Genomic DNA, 18,759 nt, shown 5'->3' with positions numbered 1-18,759 from the left:
AGAAGCCTAGTTTCCCTGTCTGAATCTTGTCTGACATAATGCTGGTTCCTCTGTAGTGTTAACATCTCCCTGAGGCATGAGAGTCCTAACTTAGCCTTGCTGGATTATAGAAAGGGGACTGGGACAGTGAACACAGCCCCAGCCTCATTCAGAACTTATGTAAGTGAGCCAGAAGGACCCTGGAGGTTCCAGTCAACAACGTCAGATGAGCTCCCACCGGAACAGGTTTAATTCAGATCAGGGGAGCAGGTTGGATTGTGAAACAGAAATGAGAAGAGACCCATTTAGAAGATTAATTTTTTTCATTAATGCTGCAGGGTTCAAAGGTCAAGAGAAAGTGAGTAAGCAGACAAAACCCAAGAAGTAAAATCAATGGAAAGACTAAACTAACCTACTAAAACTGATGTTCTGAGGTGTTTCTTTACCATGGAAATGATCCTGAGATTATCCACCACTGTTGGTTTCCACAGAAGTCTGAGTCTTTCTCTGTTGCTTAGTTCAACACTTTGTTTTTTGTTTTTTTCCCGAATGAACACTAATTTGATCAGACCACTCCCTAAGCTCCTGCTCCCTCTGAACTTGATTTCTGTGTTCCTCCAGTCTGCTTTGCTTGCACTCAGAGCTGCTTTCAAACTCTATTTATAAAGCCCTTTTCATACCAACGGCAATACGAAGTGCTTTACAACATTAAAATAAAAAAAAAAGCACAATTCAATTCATGCATATTAAAACCAAAATAAGCCTTTACACAACAAAAAATTATCCCCCCACCCCCCTCCCCCGACTCTTTAACTCGTGTCTCCAAACTGGCATAAAATATTAAAAGTAATAAATAAATACCTTTGACCTCATGTGGATTGAGGCTTTCAAATAATAATCCCATACACAGAATCCATATTTTGGAAATAATTCATAATTAGCCATCATGCATCTGTGAAACTGAGTTAATTGACAAATAACATTTGTGCTCCTGTACAGGCTGCAAGTCCTATACCTTTCCTCATATTTGGGGGAGAGTACTCACAAGTGAAAGCTGGTAAACAGTTAAAATGACAAAAAATAGGTGTCTGTGTCCAAATATTTCTATATTCTACCACAATACCAGTCAAAGGTTTGAGCACATTCACTTATCCAAAGTCAATGTGTTGATGTGTTCAAATGTTTCAACAGGTACTGTATGTACGCAGCAGGTATCAGACTGACCGCGTGAACGTGCTCTGAATGTGTGCAGCAGTACAATGGCAACCGGTTAAGCCCTGACCTACATAAAAGCAAACATGGCTTCAGATCAGGTTGGAGAGTAGTGTGTGTGTGTGTCTGTGGGTTTATAATTTCCACCAAAGACATTTAGGAAAACACAGAACCCAATTTATAAAGATGAAATTTCTTTTTTTTCTTTCTTTTGTGCTGTTTATTTTCCAGTCATAAGGGCTGCCACATTTAATCCACAATTTAAACTAAGTGAACAGGAATGCAAGATTTAGTGTGTGACAGTTAAGTGAAAACAAAAGTGCAACCCAGGACCTCAACATAATGTTTTGATCCCTTTTGTATGACTGTAGGTAAAAGTTATTGAACAAAACCACTTAGAAAATGTGTTTCTTGAGTTATATTTAATAAAATGTCAATAGCTAATGCAGAAGCTCAAAATTAAGCTAAAATTGCTGACAAACTTTTTCCACTGCAGGACGTTTTGAAGGTTTTCTTAAGTATTTCAGGTTTGTAATCCCAGCACAACTTTTCAAAAACATTTGGGTTTCAACTTCCATAATTACTATCCCAAAATGGTCCAGTTCTTTACAAGCTTTATCTTTAGTAGGTTTGCTGTACTGTTCATTATCTAATTCAAAAGTCCGCTTCTACTTCAGGGTTGAGACTAATTACCTAATATATTACATTATTATAATATTTTTAGTCCTTTTTTTTGGAATAATGCAGAAATAACCAAATTCCCGAGACAGCGAGGCAACCCCAAACCATAAGACTTCCACCACCCTGCTTCAAAGTTAGTATGAGGCTTCACGCAACATCACCAAATAAAATGTGCCTGAAGTATATTTTGTTCACAAGATTATTTTTGTTTATGCTTCTCACACACAAGAGGCTGGGTACGCCCTGGACATCACGGGGCCTTGTCCTTTACATATTGTGGAAAATTAAGTCTTGTTTTTTTTTTTTTAGATATTTAAACAAAACAGTGTGGTATGATCTTTCATGAAACTGGGCCTGCAGGTTTTTACTTAAAAAATCAAAAGAACAACTTAATGTAATTTTTTTTTTGTTTAATTGATCAAAATTTCTTGACTGAAAACTGAAATTAAGGGTGTACTTAATCTCAGATTATGAAAGTGCCAAAAAATTCAATTTTATGAGTGATTGTTTGCATTGATCACCTTTATTATTTAGGCACTGCTCCAAGGAGACGTATACTGGAAAAAAAAAAAAGAACAAAAAAACACCAGCTTTCACATAATGAATTTAATCTGTTTACAGCTGTTGTTGCAATCCCTTAAAGTCAGGGGTGTGAGGTAAGACTTGCATGTTGGTGTGAGGTACTGGTGCACAGTTGGCAATAACAAAGAAGCAACAAAACCACAGGTGGGAGGGGCTGTTCTCACACTGTCAAATGTAAATGCAAACCTCTGGATAAATACCAGGATGTAAATTCTTTATCAAAGTATTGTTAGAAAACAAAGTAAGTCTCCTTTTGTATTCATCCTGTAGATCAGGGCTACTCAATTCTGGCCTACGAGGGCCTCAGTCCTGCAGGTTTTCAATGTATCCCTGCTCCAACAAACTTGATTCAAATTGATGAGTCATTATGCAGAACTTCATAGGCGGTTGGATACATTTAATTTGACTTGTGTGTTGGAGCAGGGAAACATTGGCTACATCGAGTAGTCCTGCTCTAGATGATGGATTGGTATGTGTTAATAAATTCCTGCAAACACATCTCAAGGTGTCCAAAAGACCATGAGTGCACATCTTTTAAGGAATATCTGACTACTACTCTTACACCCTCTTCCTCCTCAGCCATTGTAAGGTCTACAAAATGTCTTTCTTGCATTGTCTTGCAGAAAAATACATGGATGTCTGTATGGCTGCATGTTTTACTCTGAAGTCTCTGTGTGATTAATGCTGCCATCATGGGAGTGGAAATGAACACAGCCAAGAGCGCGGATACAAAAACATTGCACAGATCCTGGCTTCAGTCATTCAGTCATTTTAGTTTTTGGTCCACAGCACATGGCACTGATTTCCTCCAAAATAATATCTTAGATAGTGATCGATCTGAATCCAGCTCATGTTTCTACGGTCTGTCCCAGATGCCTCTGAGCCCAGAGATGTCAACATTGTCCCTGGATAAGGTTATCATAAGGCTTCTTTTGTGCACAGTAAAGTATTAGTAGAAGTTATAAATGTGAATCCATACCCATGTAGTTATATCAGATAGTGATGAATTACAAGTGCAGAGAGATCAGAGATCAAATATATCCAGCTCAGACTTTTACACCAAGAAATTCCTCCTGATTCTTTGAATCATTAAGTAATATTCTGTACTGTAGAGGTAGAAATATGTAAATTTCCTCCAAACATTATCTTTAAATCTTCTGATAAATTATTTAATTCATTCAAAAAGAGATTCCTGGCCCATTTTTTCTTCCTCAGACGCTAAGAATCTTAGGTTTGATTTTATTTATTTGCTTGCTTACTTATTCATTCGTTTATACATTCACATTTTTCAGACTTTTTCTAATTTGCAGTTGTGCATATATGAAACTGAAAGTAATACATTTTCAGTTAGAATAATAACTTCATATTTGTTGAGGTTCTTGTTTCTATTTGTTGAAGCTCTCTGAACATCTTTAAGCTGAAATGTGTCTTTGATTTGGTTTTTAATTAGTTTCCAGTAAATATGTGAATAATAGAGCTGTTTGAGTTTTACTAGATCACCAGTGTGATTTAAATGAAGATTAAAAATACTAATTTCATACATTTTATAAATAAACAATTTAAAATGTATAATGAGAAACTGCTCAGAGGCAGATACATGAACATCACATAGATCTGAAGGCAGGGATAAATTAAACAGAAGTTTAAACAGAAGAGCTAAGATGTGTTTATTTTCTTGCAGCAGTAAGGCAGCTGGCTTCCCTTTTCTTTGATGGTCAACAGGAAACAACAGGAAAGTAATGAATTCATAAAGTCAGTTAATAAAGCAGATATCTGCAGAACTGACATGAAAGATCATGTTTTCAGGAAAAAGCTGGATGAAAAAATGGGATGATTTGGAATTTTTATACATTTCAGATGATTTTTTTCTCATTATCATGTTAAATAATGAAACTCTTAAATAAAAGTTCTGAACTGAAAAAAAAGGAACTAGATTATAATATTTATTTTTAAAAAATAGCATCACAAGCATTCGTGAATTGTGTTACACAACATTTTTAAGAAAGATGTCAGAGAGCTTCTTAGAAAACTAAAAAAAACAAAACAAAAAAAAAAACAAAACAAAACAAAGAGAAAGATCACAATAAAAGAGCAGTAAATAACTAAATAGAACTGATGTTTTAGAGCATTTAATATGTATAGTAGGCAAATCCACCAATCAAATGGTTTCTTCTCATTTGACCTATGCTGCAGCTCAAGCTGAAACATCAGGACAAGTTGTTAAAGCCTCAGGCTGCCTGGATGATGATGATGATGATGGAAGCTGATGCAAGAAACGTGAAAACTCTATAGATAGTGCTGATGGGTGTTCTGTTTTTATTTATTTATTTCCTTTTGTGTGAATTAAACCTTTTTCTTTTTAAAAGAATTGCACCCTAAATAATACAATCTTTTCAACTACCTCAGCTTCAAATAATAGAAAACTCGATCATCCATGTGAAATTCAGCTCATTTCGAAATCATTTATGAAGAAGCCTGGTCTATAGTTCTCTTTAACTTTATGCATCATTATGACGGCATGTTTGGTCAGTGTACTCTAAAACTGCTGCCAAATCGCGGTGAGTAGTTAGGTCCAGTAAGGTTGTGTGAGGGAAGTGAGATGAGCTGATGTGCTGCTCTGCACGTATCCTCCAGGTTAACTATAGACTGAATTAGACAAATACTGAAGTTTCCTTAGTGTTAACACTAAGTCGTAAAAAAAAAAATAAGGCATTTGAAATGGTATAAAATCTTATTTAATCACAAAAGATGATTCTGGAAAAAAATCGTGCGTCAAATAAGAAGTTGTCAATTTTAATTGTAATAATTCAGAAGTGATTAATACAAAAAGGGCTTATTAAAAGTGATTCATCTCTATTATAATAAACAATAATTAAGAATGACACTAGAGAAAACTAGTTTATTTTATTTTATTTTATACTAGATAGAAATACAACGAAGGAATTGTGAAAATTATCCTTAAACAGAAAGTACTTTACAGTATTATTATATAACTGCGCACCGTTTAAATCAATAAAGAATGTTTATGATAAGACACTAAATAAAAATGTTTAGACTGAAGGGGTACATTTTAATTAAAATAAAAGCTGCTGCCTTTGTAAAACAAAGAAAAAAAACAACAAATAAGCAAGAAAACCCGCTAAAGAAAAACAGCGACTCGACTCACGAATCGTTGCCTACGTTCAAATATGTCGATAAATACTATAATTAAACAAAGCACACATTACGTTCAAAATAGTCTTTTTTTATATAAAATAACATAAATAAAATTTGCCACGAAGCGGCGCTGTGGCGACCTCTGTGTGAGTATGTGTGTGCTCGTCTTAGCTGTGTGTGAATGGGTTTTCCTTCGCGTGCGCGTGTTGCCTCGTCGTCAGCAGTCACGTTGCTTCCCTGCCGGCCGGGCGTGGTTAAATAGCGGATGTGTGCCGCAGACCGGCAGATTAGCCCTGCTCAATGCGCTTTGAGGACACGGCGGAACAGCATCTGAACAGACGAGCGAAGCTTCATCTTAGGCAACCACCGGCTCATTTTAATATCTGTGCCTGCAGGATCTAAACGACTCAGTTACTGTGTCTTTTGTGATTCTTCAGTCTCTAAGGAATGCCCAGAGAGCTCACCCAGAACAGGATCCAAAAGATCTGGGTTCCCACCAAGGATGACAAGCGAAGAGGTAAATTACTAAATATTGTTAAATTCTTACGCCTGTGACCACACAATGGTTTTTAGTATGGTTAGTTATTCCTCGAAAGCTCGTTTGTTCCTGTTATATTTAAGCACAGTTTTAGAATATTTGATGCTTACAAGTTCCTGTTATTTGAACACGCTAACGGCACGTGTGGCGGTACAGCTATACAAACCATAAGCATTATAATTTTAACAAAGCACTATAATGGTTTAATGCGTGATCATTCAGTGGACCTGCATACCGGTTTTTTTAAATTCCAACTCATTGATTGGTGGTCTTCATCAGGACATACGCTACGTCACCGTTCCGTTATAGGAGCACGACTGGGGTCTTTTGTAGCCATAGTTACCGTAGTAACTCGGTATTCCTGGATGTGACGCCTCTGAAGTTTTCTAATTGGATGGTCGGCATCACGTGCGCATGGAGCGACCCTGATTCTGGCATCATATTTAACATACTACCATAACGAGTGAGGAAAGTGAGATTTGTGAAGGTCGTCTTCTTGGTAGAAAAAGTTATAATAACGCCCAGCAACTCATTCGTTTGAGTTTGGGGTTTTTTGGGGAAAAAAAAATTATTTAAAATTTTAGCTGTTAAGTTATACCCGTTAATTTAAACTAGGAAAATCATAATTGACGCACCTGCGCTAGCTTAAAGATGGATGGTCAATTAGATCAATTAGAATTAGATCAAATAAATCAAACCTCTGTTCATGCAGACCTGGCTCTTATTATTATTATTATTATTATTATTATTATTGTTGTTGTTGTTATGATTAGTGTTATTATTTATTATTATTATTATTATTATTATTATTATTATTATTATTATTATTATTATTATCAAGATTAAACCAGAATTTCTGTTAGATGTCTGAAAAAATTGCCTCTATAATAAGGCCTCTATTTGACCATTTTCTATAAGTAACTGGCATAGGTAAATTGAACAAATGAAATGAGGTAGAGATGAAGGCACAGACAGGCCTGGGAACAATGAATCAGATGCTTGAACATCCACTTACAGTTTGATCCGTTTTTCCATTTAAGCGTTGTGGTGACTCTGTTGTGGAAACAAGATTAGGAGCGCAGTGACGAAGAGTAAATTAGTGCTCTCAGGCAGTTATTAGACCATGAAAAGACTGCTGATGCTGACCAGTGGTAGCAGAGATGGAGAGCACGCAATGAGATGTAATTTTTAAAACAAGAAACTTGAGGGGACATGATAAGTACTTGATGCTTTAGAAGTAATTCACCTTTTCAGCATCTAAAAGGTCTTGTACATGTGGAATCTGTGCTCTGCATTCCTTTGCCATCCCTCCCGCTTTCTGCAGCCAGGATAACATGAAGAAGCACGCAAAGGATAATGACACAGAATGAAATCCCCCATGGGCCTCAGGGGTTGGATTAAGCTACTGTATATATGTGGCCTGGTGGGGAAAAAAAACCTCATCCTGGCTTTTGTAGTGATGGCCTACAAAATAGGTCAGATGTGTATTGAGGTGGAAGTAAAAGGTGAATCTGATGGCAATAGGCAGCTACGTGCTGGTTGGGAGTGTATCAGCTTGGAGAGAAATGGAGATTATAGGCTGGTAAGCAATTCACACAGATTTCAGTTGTTATTGGCTCGTTCATGTTTGCACCACTTGTTGCTGTCATTTTATACTCTCCCCTCAAGAGGTCTGAACATAACACAGTATCCAGTTCTGTGCTTACTGCATCCCTAAGTACAGTATTTACCACGCTTTTTTTTTTTTTTTTTTTTTTTTTTAGATATGTAAACAAGTACAGTTGTTCTGACATTTTCTCTCCATGTCATCCGTATCTGTAGGAGCTGGCGCCCCTCACTTCGCCAACCCGCCCACTGTCATTGTGATGGTGGGCCTCCCGGCTAGAGGCAAGACGTACATGTCCAAGAAACTCACCCGCTACCTCAACTGGATTGGCATGCCCACCAAAGGTACATGACTCTCCAAAATGGCCAGCACATGTTAAATCCAGGTCCAGTTTGCACAGCTCAGCAGCTTCTTAGTTACATGTTGACATGTTGTCCCTTAAAGTGTTTTGCCACTGTCAACTCATGTTTCTGGTACCAGGACATAGTGTTCATACTTGTCCACGTGTGTGTTGTAGTCTTCAATGTAGGAGAGTACCGCAGGGAGGCCGTCAAGAACTACAGTTCCTATGACTTCTTCAAGTCTGATAATGAATGTGCCGTCAAAATCAGGGAGTAAGTCCTCCTCATGTACATACAGTTGATACTCCAAATGAGTAGAAAGAATTAACAGTAATGTATGTTCGTTTTTTTTCTTTTTTTTTCAGGCAGTGTGCCTTAGCAGCCTTAAGAGATGTTAAGTCCTATTTGAAGGATGAGGGAGGCCAAGTGGCGGTGAGTTTCCCCCTTTTTTTTTTTTTTTTTTTTTTTTATGGATTGGATGCTTTCCTTAGTGCAACATGACAGAAGAACATGGCTTTACTGAAAGAGTTGTGTCTTTTAGGTCTTTGATGCCACTAACACAACCAGAGAGAGGCGAGACTTGATCCTCACGTTCGGCAGGGAAAATGATTTTAAGGTATGTCTTGCTATGGTGACAGAGGAACCATGATGTGACAGTGGTACCAGTGCAGAATGTGTAAAGAACGTCTTTCTTTTTTTCCCCCAGATCTTCTTTATTGAGTCTGTGTGTGAGGATCCCAGTGTCATTGCGTCAAACATCATGGTAAGTCACAAATCTTAGTGTTTTCTTGTCTTTAAAGACTTGGTGATCCGGTCTCTTTGGCATCAGGTATTCGAGATGATGTGTCATCTGACCCTTTTTCTCCTTTTACAGGAAGTGAAGGTGTCCTGTCCGGATTACCGGGACTGCAACAAGACGGACGCCATGATGGATTTCCAAAAGAGAATTGAATGTTACAGAACCAGCTACCAACCTCTGGACCCGGATCAGTATGACAGGTAAACTCGTTAACACTTTCATTAGTTCCATCCAATAAAAACCTTCAGACTTCGTACTCATCCTGTCCCATTTGCAATCTTCCTCCAGGGGTCTTTCTTTCATCAAGGTAATCGACGTGGGTCGCCGTTTTCTTGTCAACCGTATCCAGGACCACATTCAGAGTAAGATTGTCTACTACTTGATGAATATCCACGTCCAGCCACGTACCATCTACCTGTGCAGACATGGAGAGAGTATAGACAACCTGGAGGGACGACTGGGTGGCGACTCTGGACTCTCGACACAGGGCCGACAGGTACTGAAAGAAAAAGCCATAGGATGGATGCAGTCCGGATCAAGATTATATCAAACATCTTAATGAGAAATCAAGTGTTGAATATTTTCCTCTATTGCTGTAGTTTTCCACTGCTTTGGCTCGCTTTGTGGAGGAGCAGCAGCTGAAGGACCTGAAGGTCTGGACCAGCCAACTGCGCCGCAGCATCCAGACTGTTGAGCACCTGGGAGTCCCTTACGAACAGTGGAAGGCACTTAATGAGATTGACGCTGTGAGTGTCCCTTCAAGACTCCCTTTCATACCTGATGCAACTCTGTCATTACCTGTTTAAATGACTGGTTGATGTGCTCCTTTAAGGGAGTGTGCGAGGAGATGACATACGACGAGGTGAAAGAGAAATTCCCCGAAGAGTTTGCACTGAGAGATGAAGATAAATACTACTACCGCTACCCCGCTGGAGAGGTACTTGATTATGCCATTTGATGTTTTCAGTCATGAATTTGAGAGCTATTTTTAAAGGTTTTTAATCACCTGCTGTAGCTTAAATGCATATAACCAACATACTAATTAACTCCTCCATCCTTCTCATTACAGTCCTACCAAGACCTGGTCCAACGGGTGGAGCCTGTCATTATGGAGCTGGAGAGGCAGGAGAATGTCTTAGTTATCTGCCACCAGGCTGTCATGCGCTGCCTGCTTGCTTACTTCTTGGATAAGAGTGCAGGTTGGTACTACATCTCCCATAAGACCCCTTGTTTTCCAGATCCACATAAGTGTGATGCTCAGGTGTTTCATTTTTCTTGCCATTTGCTGATTCAGATGAGATGCCCTACCTGAAGTGTCCCCTCCACACGGTACTGAAGCTCACTCCGGTTGCCTATGGATGCAAAGTGGAGTCTATCCATCTGAATGTGGAGGCAGTAAACACCCACAGAGACAGACCAGAGGTTAGTCAAGTGTTTTCCAACAATTATTTATTTGTTTGCATGTGTCAGCTGTGATGGAACAGCAGAGGAAATGCTGTAAGTCTGAAGTCTTTAATGTCCTTTGATAGGAGGTTAAGCGGGGTCCTGGCACATTGATCAGGAGAAACAGCGTGACTCCTTTGACCAGCCCAGAGTCCAACATCAAGAAACCTCGCATCGATGACCTGGACGAGGCTCCGATCCAAGAGCTACCCAACTCTGTGGCCTCGCTGGCTCTCTGCAACTCCTCACACCTCCCCCTCACTCTGGCTGGACAGGTGGGTTTTTAAGAGCATAGCTCAACTGTTCAAAAAAAGGATTTTTCAAGCCCTTTTTCTAGAGAGTTTATAGTAGGCAAATTTGCTTATGGGAAACTGGGAAAGAAATATCCAAAAAATGATGTATTTCATCACGATTGAGCAGCATTTATGACATCATGACACAACATTTCCTGCATCTGTTTCCTTTGTGTGTTCACTCACTTGTTTGTCATCCTCTTTTCTTTCCTCCACTGCCTTCTCCTCCTGTTCACCTCACAGCACTGGCTGGGCAAAGTTTGCCTGTAAGTATTTGGTTGGATTGGGAACTTAAGCTATCTTGCTGTGTCACTTACATCCGTCCATTCTCTTCCTGTTGCCATGTTTTCTTTCTTTCTTTTTTTTTTTTTTTGCTTAATTTCTTTTCCTGGACTTCCTCATATCAAACAAAACAGAGAAATTTGATTATAACTCTATACTAATCCAAACTTTTGAGAAATGTTGCAATGTTCTCAAGTGGATCTATTTCTGGAAGTGATGGGAAAAGAATTGTTGCTCATAGTAGACTTCCCAGGATTACATTCCTGTGATTCCTATTTGTTTTCCCTAAGTTTTCCACGTTACTAAACTCTATTGATTCATGCTGACTGTCCTGTTCTTGTCTGTCTTTGGTTTGTTTTTGCTCTGTTGCGCTGCTTAAAGACGCACCATCCTCCACTATCTAAAGGTGGTTTCACTCTTAGTCTTTCAAAGGTAAACACACTGAAGGCTTTGCAGTTGCTTTATAGTTCTGCCAGCAGTCATCTGTGACACAAATAAAAAATTTGAATACTTTAAACATCTACCAATTGGACTAATCCCAGAGTTGCAATATAAAGCACTGACACAAATGTTAATATGCATAAGCTATCTTCTGCTAGTTACTCTATTTTTCTGCTCAAACACATTTACAATACAGCTGTAATGCAGGTTTTAGGACTTCTTTAAGTTTCTGTTCGCATCAGCTTAAGGCAGCAACATAGTTCCTATTCTTTATGTAGTTGACTGAATAACTTTGTGGTTGCATCAGCTGAATTGGCCGGTTTGCACTAGTTTAGCTGGTGCATTAGAAAGGTATGAACACATTGTGTGTGCGTGCCATTATCATCACCTTAATTTAAAATCACCCGTCGATCACAGTGTTGTAGCCATAGCAACCTGTTCACAAACACAGGAAGTATGATATCTAAGAGGAAGTACAGTTATAAAGAAAGTCTCAGGTGATGTAACTTTGCTTTTTGTGCTGTTGGTCAGCTTGTCGGCCACATGGTGCATACTTGTTGGATGAGTCACTACTGAAGGCATCTCAAGCCTATTTTTTTTCTGTTTTGCAGAACCTGAGAAGCTCTTCTGGTCTTCATGACATCCTGCAGCCCTGTCAGTGAAAAATGTACCAATGTGTCACGAGGGTCCCAAAGCCGTTCACCGAGTCACCGGGCAACATGCTGCTGGGAAAACTGTCTAAAACCAACATTTTCTGTCTGTAAAACGTCACTATTTTTGTTACACAGGTTACTGAACATTTATGTGTGTGTGTGTGTGTTTTTTTTTTTTTTTTTTTCCCCCATTTCCTCTTGTATCAAAGCAAGACTCTTAAATCCCCCCTTTTCTTGCTGTTAGATTTCTTTAGAGCCTTTGGATAACCCAAATTGCTCTGTGGAAAAATAAATTTCTCATGGTTTTATTTTACAGACCAAAGACTATATCTCATGCCCTGATAAAGATCTAGCGTTTATTTTTGTTTTGTTTTAACAATCATGATCTCATGGTTGTATTTAAGAATCTAATACTGCAAAGCCCATGTTTTTCTAAAATGTGGCTCAAAGTCATGATCCTTTGTATGCTGACATGCTGCAGACCAAGCAACATTTTGCACAGCAGTGGTACACTTTTTTTTTCTTGCTTTTGTTCCGTTTATTTGATTGTTGTCAAGTTACTTCATGGTAATGGCAGTGATTTTTGCCGTAGAGTGCCTGTAGCGCTTGTTTTTTTTCAAGCCTAATGCAGCTTCTCGTCATTTCTCTGTACCAAATTGCTTGAAGAGATACACCATTTAACCTAATATCTGTACATATCATTTAAATATTTTCATTTTGTTTAGTTTCAGTGCCACAGTGCATGCAGTTCTCTTTACAGATGGAAAATATGTTAGTCTTATTTTTGCTGTCATTGCCTGCTACGCACAGAACTATATTTTTATTACACTGCGTGCTGTTAATAATATCTTTGTAAATGTTAGTGTACATATGGTAAAAGTGTCAACGAATGGAAGATGACTGGAAACTCATGGGAGTTTTTTTTTTTTTTTTTTTTTTTGTACTTGTCTGCTGGATTGAGATGTCTTGAGAAGTTCTTGCTTCTCAATCAGTAAAGATTTTTGTTAATTTGTTTGCTTGAAATACTTGAAGTTAGCTTTTTGTAAAAAGACAAACTGTTTTCTTCTTTATTTATTTTTATGTAGTTTTGAAATACATGCTTGAAACAGCAGGCACCTTGTTTTAATCTGAGGACCACACATGGAAATTGTGGTGTACAATTGATTATTTTGCATCTGCTGGACCAATAAATTCACTTCAGAAAAATTAGCAGTATTTGGTTTTTTATTTCTTTTAGTTCATTAACATCATTGTCACTTTAGCTCCAAATATGGAAGCAGATAATCTACTATGGACATGGAATACTTTCATATGAGTCATACAGTGTGAGTCAGATGACAGGTGCATTTGTTTTACTGTTTACTTAGCAGGAGAACCAGCCTGCTTTCACATAAGTACCGTGGTGATGCAAGTATGATGGCAAAAATGCTTTTAAGGCCTAAGAATTTCAGAATGTATAATTTTAAAGAGCAAATTATATTATCTGGTTAATGCTAAATCCATTGGAGATAGTAGACAACACTGGTTCATGCACACAATGTTGTTCAAGTCAGTTTACTTTGTGAAAAGTGTAGTTAGCAAGTGTTTGCATGCTAACATGCTAAACACTGCCTGTTAGCATCAGAAGTGTTGGCACACTATTTTAAGATTAAATACAATTAAACCCTAATACTGATTATTACAGAGTGAATTGCTATTTTTTTTAACTTAATTTATAGTTTTTTTTAGTTATAATTATAGTTAAATTATAATTTAGTAGTTATAATTTGCCTCCATGTTGTCATGTTCATGTTTTTACATATTTGGCTAGCTCAAGACAATTATTAGAATTATCAGTCATGTTTTTAGTTGTATTCATTTATAAAAGAAACTTCCAGATGTCTAGCTTCTTTATTCTTACATCAATGTTCTGTTGCCGTGTTTACAACTGGACCCAAGGCTGTAGCATATGTAAAAAATATGTAGATAGATTCAACAGTTAGCAAACCCAAGGTACGGACAAATATTAGGGTTCATTGTATGACTGTCACTGGTGTCAAATATTTGTTCTGATGACCTAAAATGAGTTCTACTTTGAAACAATTTAAAAGAAACTACCTAAATGTTATAGTAATGAATTATGATAAAAAGAAATGCTAAAGATCTTAGTAATAGTTGTTCGTACTATCAATGGTGGTGATATAAATATTTTCTTGATTGAATGTTAAATGGGCATTTTATAATTTACGTGCTTCTGCCTAAACCCTTTCGGTTTTCAATTACATTACATTAAAGTCATTTAGCAGCCGCTTTTTTCCAAAGTGACTTACAGTGGTTAGGCAGTAGCATTAAGGGTCTTGTCTAAAGACCCAACTGGAATGTGTTAATATTTGTCCCCTGGGGGAATTGAACTCTGGTCTCCAGCATGGAGAGACCAGCAAGTTTTCCATCTTCTTTACTGTAATTTTTTTTAAAGGTTTCATTTGCTTTTACTATTCTGAATACATAATAAATAAATGATTTCACTGTTAAACTTGTCTAACTTCAGGCCTCAGGTCTAAAGTTTGTCTATGTGGCAGTTCCACTTTCCATGAGTCAACAGCCTGATTGTTTTATTGCTTCCTGCTTAGCAAACTTTGCTTCCAAATGTGAGAACCCTTCTTGGTTACAACACTGCTGAGCTTTTTACAGACACAGTTGAAAAGCCTCACCTTCCAACACATTGCAAACCTTGGGTCAATGATAACATCTTCTTTTACCCTTCACTACTCCAAACATTTAGCCCAAAGCCAAGCCTTAAAACCCTAGAAACAGCTTTTTGAATGAAGTTGGAAAAAATGAGGGCACGTCAAAGTTTCTCACTTTCCCAAAATGTTCTCACTCTGACAGTTTTGAACTGTAACTGGTCCTCAGTTTGATAGCTGCACCAGTGCACATCTTCATACTGAAATTGCCAACTGAACGTGGTATTTCCTTGACTGAATCATGAACAGACTTAGTGTCTTGGCTCATCCTGTGGGCAGAGTGGCTATGTGACTGGTGTCAGGTCCACCACCGTCTGTCTGCTCCTCCTCCCCCTCCCAGAAACTCCCCCCCCCCCACACACACACAGAAGATTCTTGAACACTTCCAATGCCACGGAAACTTTCAAACCTACTTTGCATTTAGACTTTGCATTTTGTTGTCGCTGTTTTACCTATGCAAGTGATTATGCTGCATTTTGCATCATGTGTTCTTGCATGTCAGTTTTAACAAATATTTGAGTTTTTTTCACTTTTGCTAACTTGTATTGTTCTTGTTTTATTCTGTGATGTGAAATTAATGAGGCTCAGTGCACTGACAATATGTTGTCAGGGCAACGGCGGCCTGAAGCACCCTTGAATGTGGCTTGCCATTGATAGCATTTGTGTGTATAATCTCTGTGGGAGAAAGAGGAGTTGCTGTGTCAGGCATCTGAATAGTACATAGGCTTGATGCTAAAAGGCTTGGCTAAGCCAGCAGCTCCACAAATAGTCGTCTAATGCTGCGCTGACGAAGGATCGACTGTGATCCCAATCAGACAGGCTACAAAAAGCTGAACACTGACTGGCCCAGTTGGTCAGTGAGCCCAGTGGACTTAAAACTCAATGGCTCGCTTTAAGACGGACGTTTGAGATGAGTTTAAAATTGGGCTGTTGAAATATTTACTAACACTCTCTTCACATACTGCTTTATCAACAGCAGACTGGGCATCATGTCTCACTCTCTGTCTTTGTCACTCCTTTTGTTGTGACTCAGCAGCTCGTCCTCTACTTGCAGGCCAATACCAGTTAGACAATCCTCATCATACTGGAGCTCAAAGTAATATCGTCTGATCCAGAGGGTGCACAAATAAACTCACACATGCAACGGAGTAGGCCCATACACACATATCTACACATGAACTGTTTGACCTACATTCCTATAGTCATAAAAGTGACACAGCAATTCTCAGCTGCAGGTACTTGTAGCTCAGAGAGACAGTGTATAGTTCTGACCTTAGAAAACTGAAATGAAAAGAATGAAAAAAAGAGTGACCAGAGAAACTAAAATAGTGACTTGAAAGCAAAGGATAAACAGTTTAACTAAAGGGAAGTTCAACCCATTTACACTTGTTGCATCATGTACACACTTATAGCCCTTTTCCTTTAGCCTGATGAAACATAATCACACAGTTTTTAAAATAAAATGAAATAAAATAAAACTGATAAACACAAAGGTGAAATCAATTTGCAAGAAAGCTGAATGTTTAACCTCTCACATATTATTTGATGTTTTTTGCTTATTCAGCGATTGAGAAATAAAAATGGACAAATGTCAATTTTCCAGAAAGTCCTCAGGATTTTGAATGCGTTTTAAAATCATGCTTTGGTTATAAAAGGGTTAAAACAGGTAAAAAGGTAGACCAGTTTCCTCTGAAAGTCCAGAAAGATTGATGTTAAGGTTAAATGGTAATTTAAAATTGATTGTAGAAAAATGGTTTAGGGTTGTGGAGGGGAGACCCAAACGACACCAAACAAGATAAAGCTGATTTAGAAAATGGATGGATGAAATAGCTTTGCTATGATTAAATAATTGGAACAGTAATCAAAAAGTAGATCAAAATTTAAAATATAAGTTTGACCCTTTTACAGAAGTAGCTATTTGGAGTCTGATCACGTAGTCCCACATACCTGCAGGCCCATGCTACAGTCCCAGTTAATGGGTTTTTGGTTGATTGCATCTTATTTCCACTGCAATATGGTTTATGAGTTTTATGCTCTGATCTTGGCCGTTGTATTCCCATGTTCTATGTCTTGGTTAGTCCCTGTGATGGACTGGCTACCTGTCCAGGTGTACCCTGTCTCTGTCTTTTGTGATAGGCTCCAGTCCTTTCCCAACCCTGCATGGGAATAAATGTGTTAAGACAATGGATGGATGTCCCTCCTGTTTTCAGTTTACACCTGTGCTGGTGGCCTCATGTTCTCACACCTGGTTCTCATTAGTTGATTACCCTTTCACTATTTAAGCTCCTCAGTACCCTTTATTCAGCATCAGTTTAGCATCTTTTGTCTTATTGAATATGTAGTTTTAGGTTTACCTTGGTTCCTGTCCTGAGTGTTTGGATTTCCTAATTTAAGGGCTGCTAGGCTCAAAAGTATCATTTAGAAATAAGAAAGGAACATAGTTTTTGTTTAGTCCTCATCCTCCTGTCTCCTCTTGACAATATGCATTTGAGCCCTCAAACTTAGAGTGCATGCATCATGACAGGTATGACAAAGAAAAAGTTTGTATAATTAAGATTAATGCTTAACTAATCCTCTGTCAGTCGAAGGCGATGGACATATTTGGAACAGGATGATGAAACGTGATGTCATGATGAAAGAACTCATTTGATGATTCAGATACTAACCACTGCACCTGCATTTTTTATGTCTTTATGACTGCTGGTCATCTGTAATCAGTATCTCGACGGTGACAATGATTACTCATTTTCTATCAGCCATGCGAGTGGAAGTTTACACACATTTCCTCACCACACATTTTACAGCAATATCTACCCTCCAAAGACCCTCTGTGCATTACCCTGTTTGAAACACTTAAAAACTTCCTATTTAATGTAACTTTCAGAAGATGACGTCTTTGTTGTTTATTATTTTTTGCCTGGGATTCAGGCCTGGTTGCTTTGTTTCTTTGATCAACTATGACTTTGAGCAATAAAAGGGAAGCTAAGCCTCTAGAGATGTAAGAGTTGTGAGGGGTAAACAAGGAATCTTGGCCTGGCTTCAGTATCTATTTATATGGTCTCATGCCCAAGTTGAACTTGTTGTTTTTTGCTTTGTTTTGGGCAGAATCTATTACCTGCATCATCAGTGAAGTGAAAGCTCATCCCTTCTCTTTGTGCAGCAGCCATTGATGGGGAGATTTTTTGTGCTGAATGGAGAGGATAAGTCTTTCAGCGAGCATTGAATGGAGTGCGGCAGATTAAATAGACTCTCGTTATCCCCGATTACACTGACGGTAAAATAAAAGCCCTCTTACGTGATCTGCTGCACAGTTCCTCACGTTAAAATGTCTTACTGTAGTGAATCGTCTTACTGTTTGATTTATTTATTTTATTTATTTAAATGCTACTACTTGCATTTATACATACATATAAAAAAAGGAATAGTTTTGTTCTGAGGCCAGTACTTTTTGCACATCCTCTATCCAGTTTTGTTTTCAGTAGAAACAAATTCCCGCAACTGTGATTCACTGTGTTGCTAAGTTTGCTTTTCTGTAAACAGACGAAAGAAAGTCTGTTAAACTTTTCTAAATCATTTGTCTTTAACTATTTATTTTATTGGCAAATTTAGAAGCAAATACGTAATCTTATGAACTTTGTGTGACATAACTAGATTAAATGGATAACTTGGCAGGCCACTCCTGCTCACAGATGCTTTACTACTTTTCTTTAAGTATTTGTTTTCATGAATGTTACTCAGTTCACATGAATGTTTTCATGTCGTTTTAAGAACATGGCATCAACCTTTTACTTCTTCATGGGTGACACTAAACTCTTTAAAAAATGGGATTCACATTTGTATGTAAATTATGTTTTAACTATAGATTAGTGAATAGTAAATCTCTGCATATAAGAAATAACAATTCCAACAACTTCAACTATTTTTAATGTGATTTTCCTAAGTTAAGCACTGACTAAAGATTTTTTACACTGCAGCGCAATTGAAGGGTGTTGTTGTTGTTGTTGTTGTTTTGTTCCAGTTATCCTGCAAA

The 18,759-nt window shown here is 37.9% G+C and overlaps 1 protein-coding gene across 3 annotated transcripts; it reads left to right on the top strand.

Annotated features, from left to right (window-relative positions):
• Positions 1-5,881: 5,881 nt before the first annotated feature.
• pfkfb3 (6-phosphofructo-2-kinase/fructose-2,6-biphosphatase 3) lies at positions 5,882-12,174 on the top strand. 3 transcript variants are annotated; one of them, XM_041978112.1, is made up of 15 exons: positions 5,882-6,127; positions 7,970-8,098; positions 8,272-8,368; positions 8,461-8,527; positions 8,637-8,711; positions 8,802-8,858; positions 8,970-9,094; positions 9,183-9,390; positions 9,494-9,640; positions 9,727-9,831; positions 9,964-10,093; positions 10,189-10,316; positions 10,424-10,612; positions 10,874-10,896; positions 11,294-11,925. In XM_041978112.1, the coding sequence occupies exons 1-15, from the start codon at positions 6,058-6,060 to the stop codon at positions 11,346-11,348; spliced, it is 1,605 nt and encodes a 534-aa protein (XP_041834046.1). In that variant the 5' UTR covers positions 5,882-6,057; the 3' UTR covers positions 11,349-11,925. The 3 variants fall into 3 exon arrangements, with proteins under 3 accessions (XP_041834046.1, XP_041834044.1, XP_041834045.1); XM_041978110.1 differs by lacking the exon at positions 11,294-11,925 and adding an exon at positions 11,965-12,174 and having other exon boundaries at positions 5,883-6,127; XM_041978111.1 differs by lacking the exons at positions 10,874-10,896; positions 11,294-11,925 and adding an exon at positions 11,965-12,174 and having other exon boundaries at positions 6,055-6,127.
• Positions 12,175-18,759: the final 6,585 nt, after the last annotated feature.

The sequence above is a fragment of the Melanotaenia boesemani genome, chromosome 23 (assembly GCF_017639745.1).
Source record: "Melanotaenia boesemani isolate fMelBoe1 chromosome 23, fMelBoe1.pri, whole genome shotgun sequence".
In the NCBI taxonomy this organism is placed as follows: domain Eukaryota; kingdom Metazoa; phylum Chordata; class Actinopteri; order Atheriniformes; family Melanotaeniidae; genus Melanotaenia; species Melanotaenia boesemani.
Note: the sequence above shows the minus strand (reverse complement) of the source record. Positions and strands in the feature narration are given on the sequence as shown.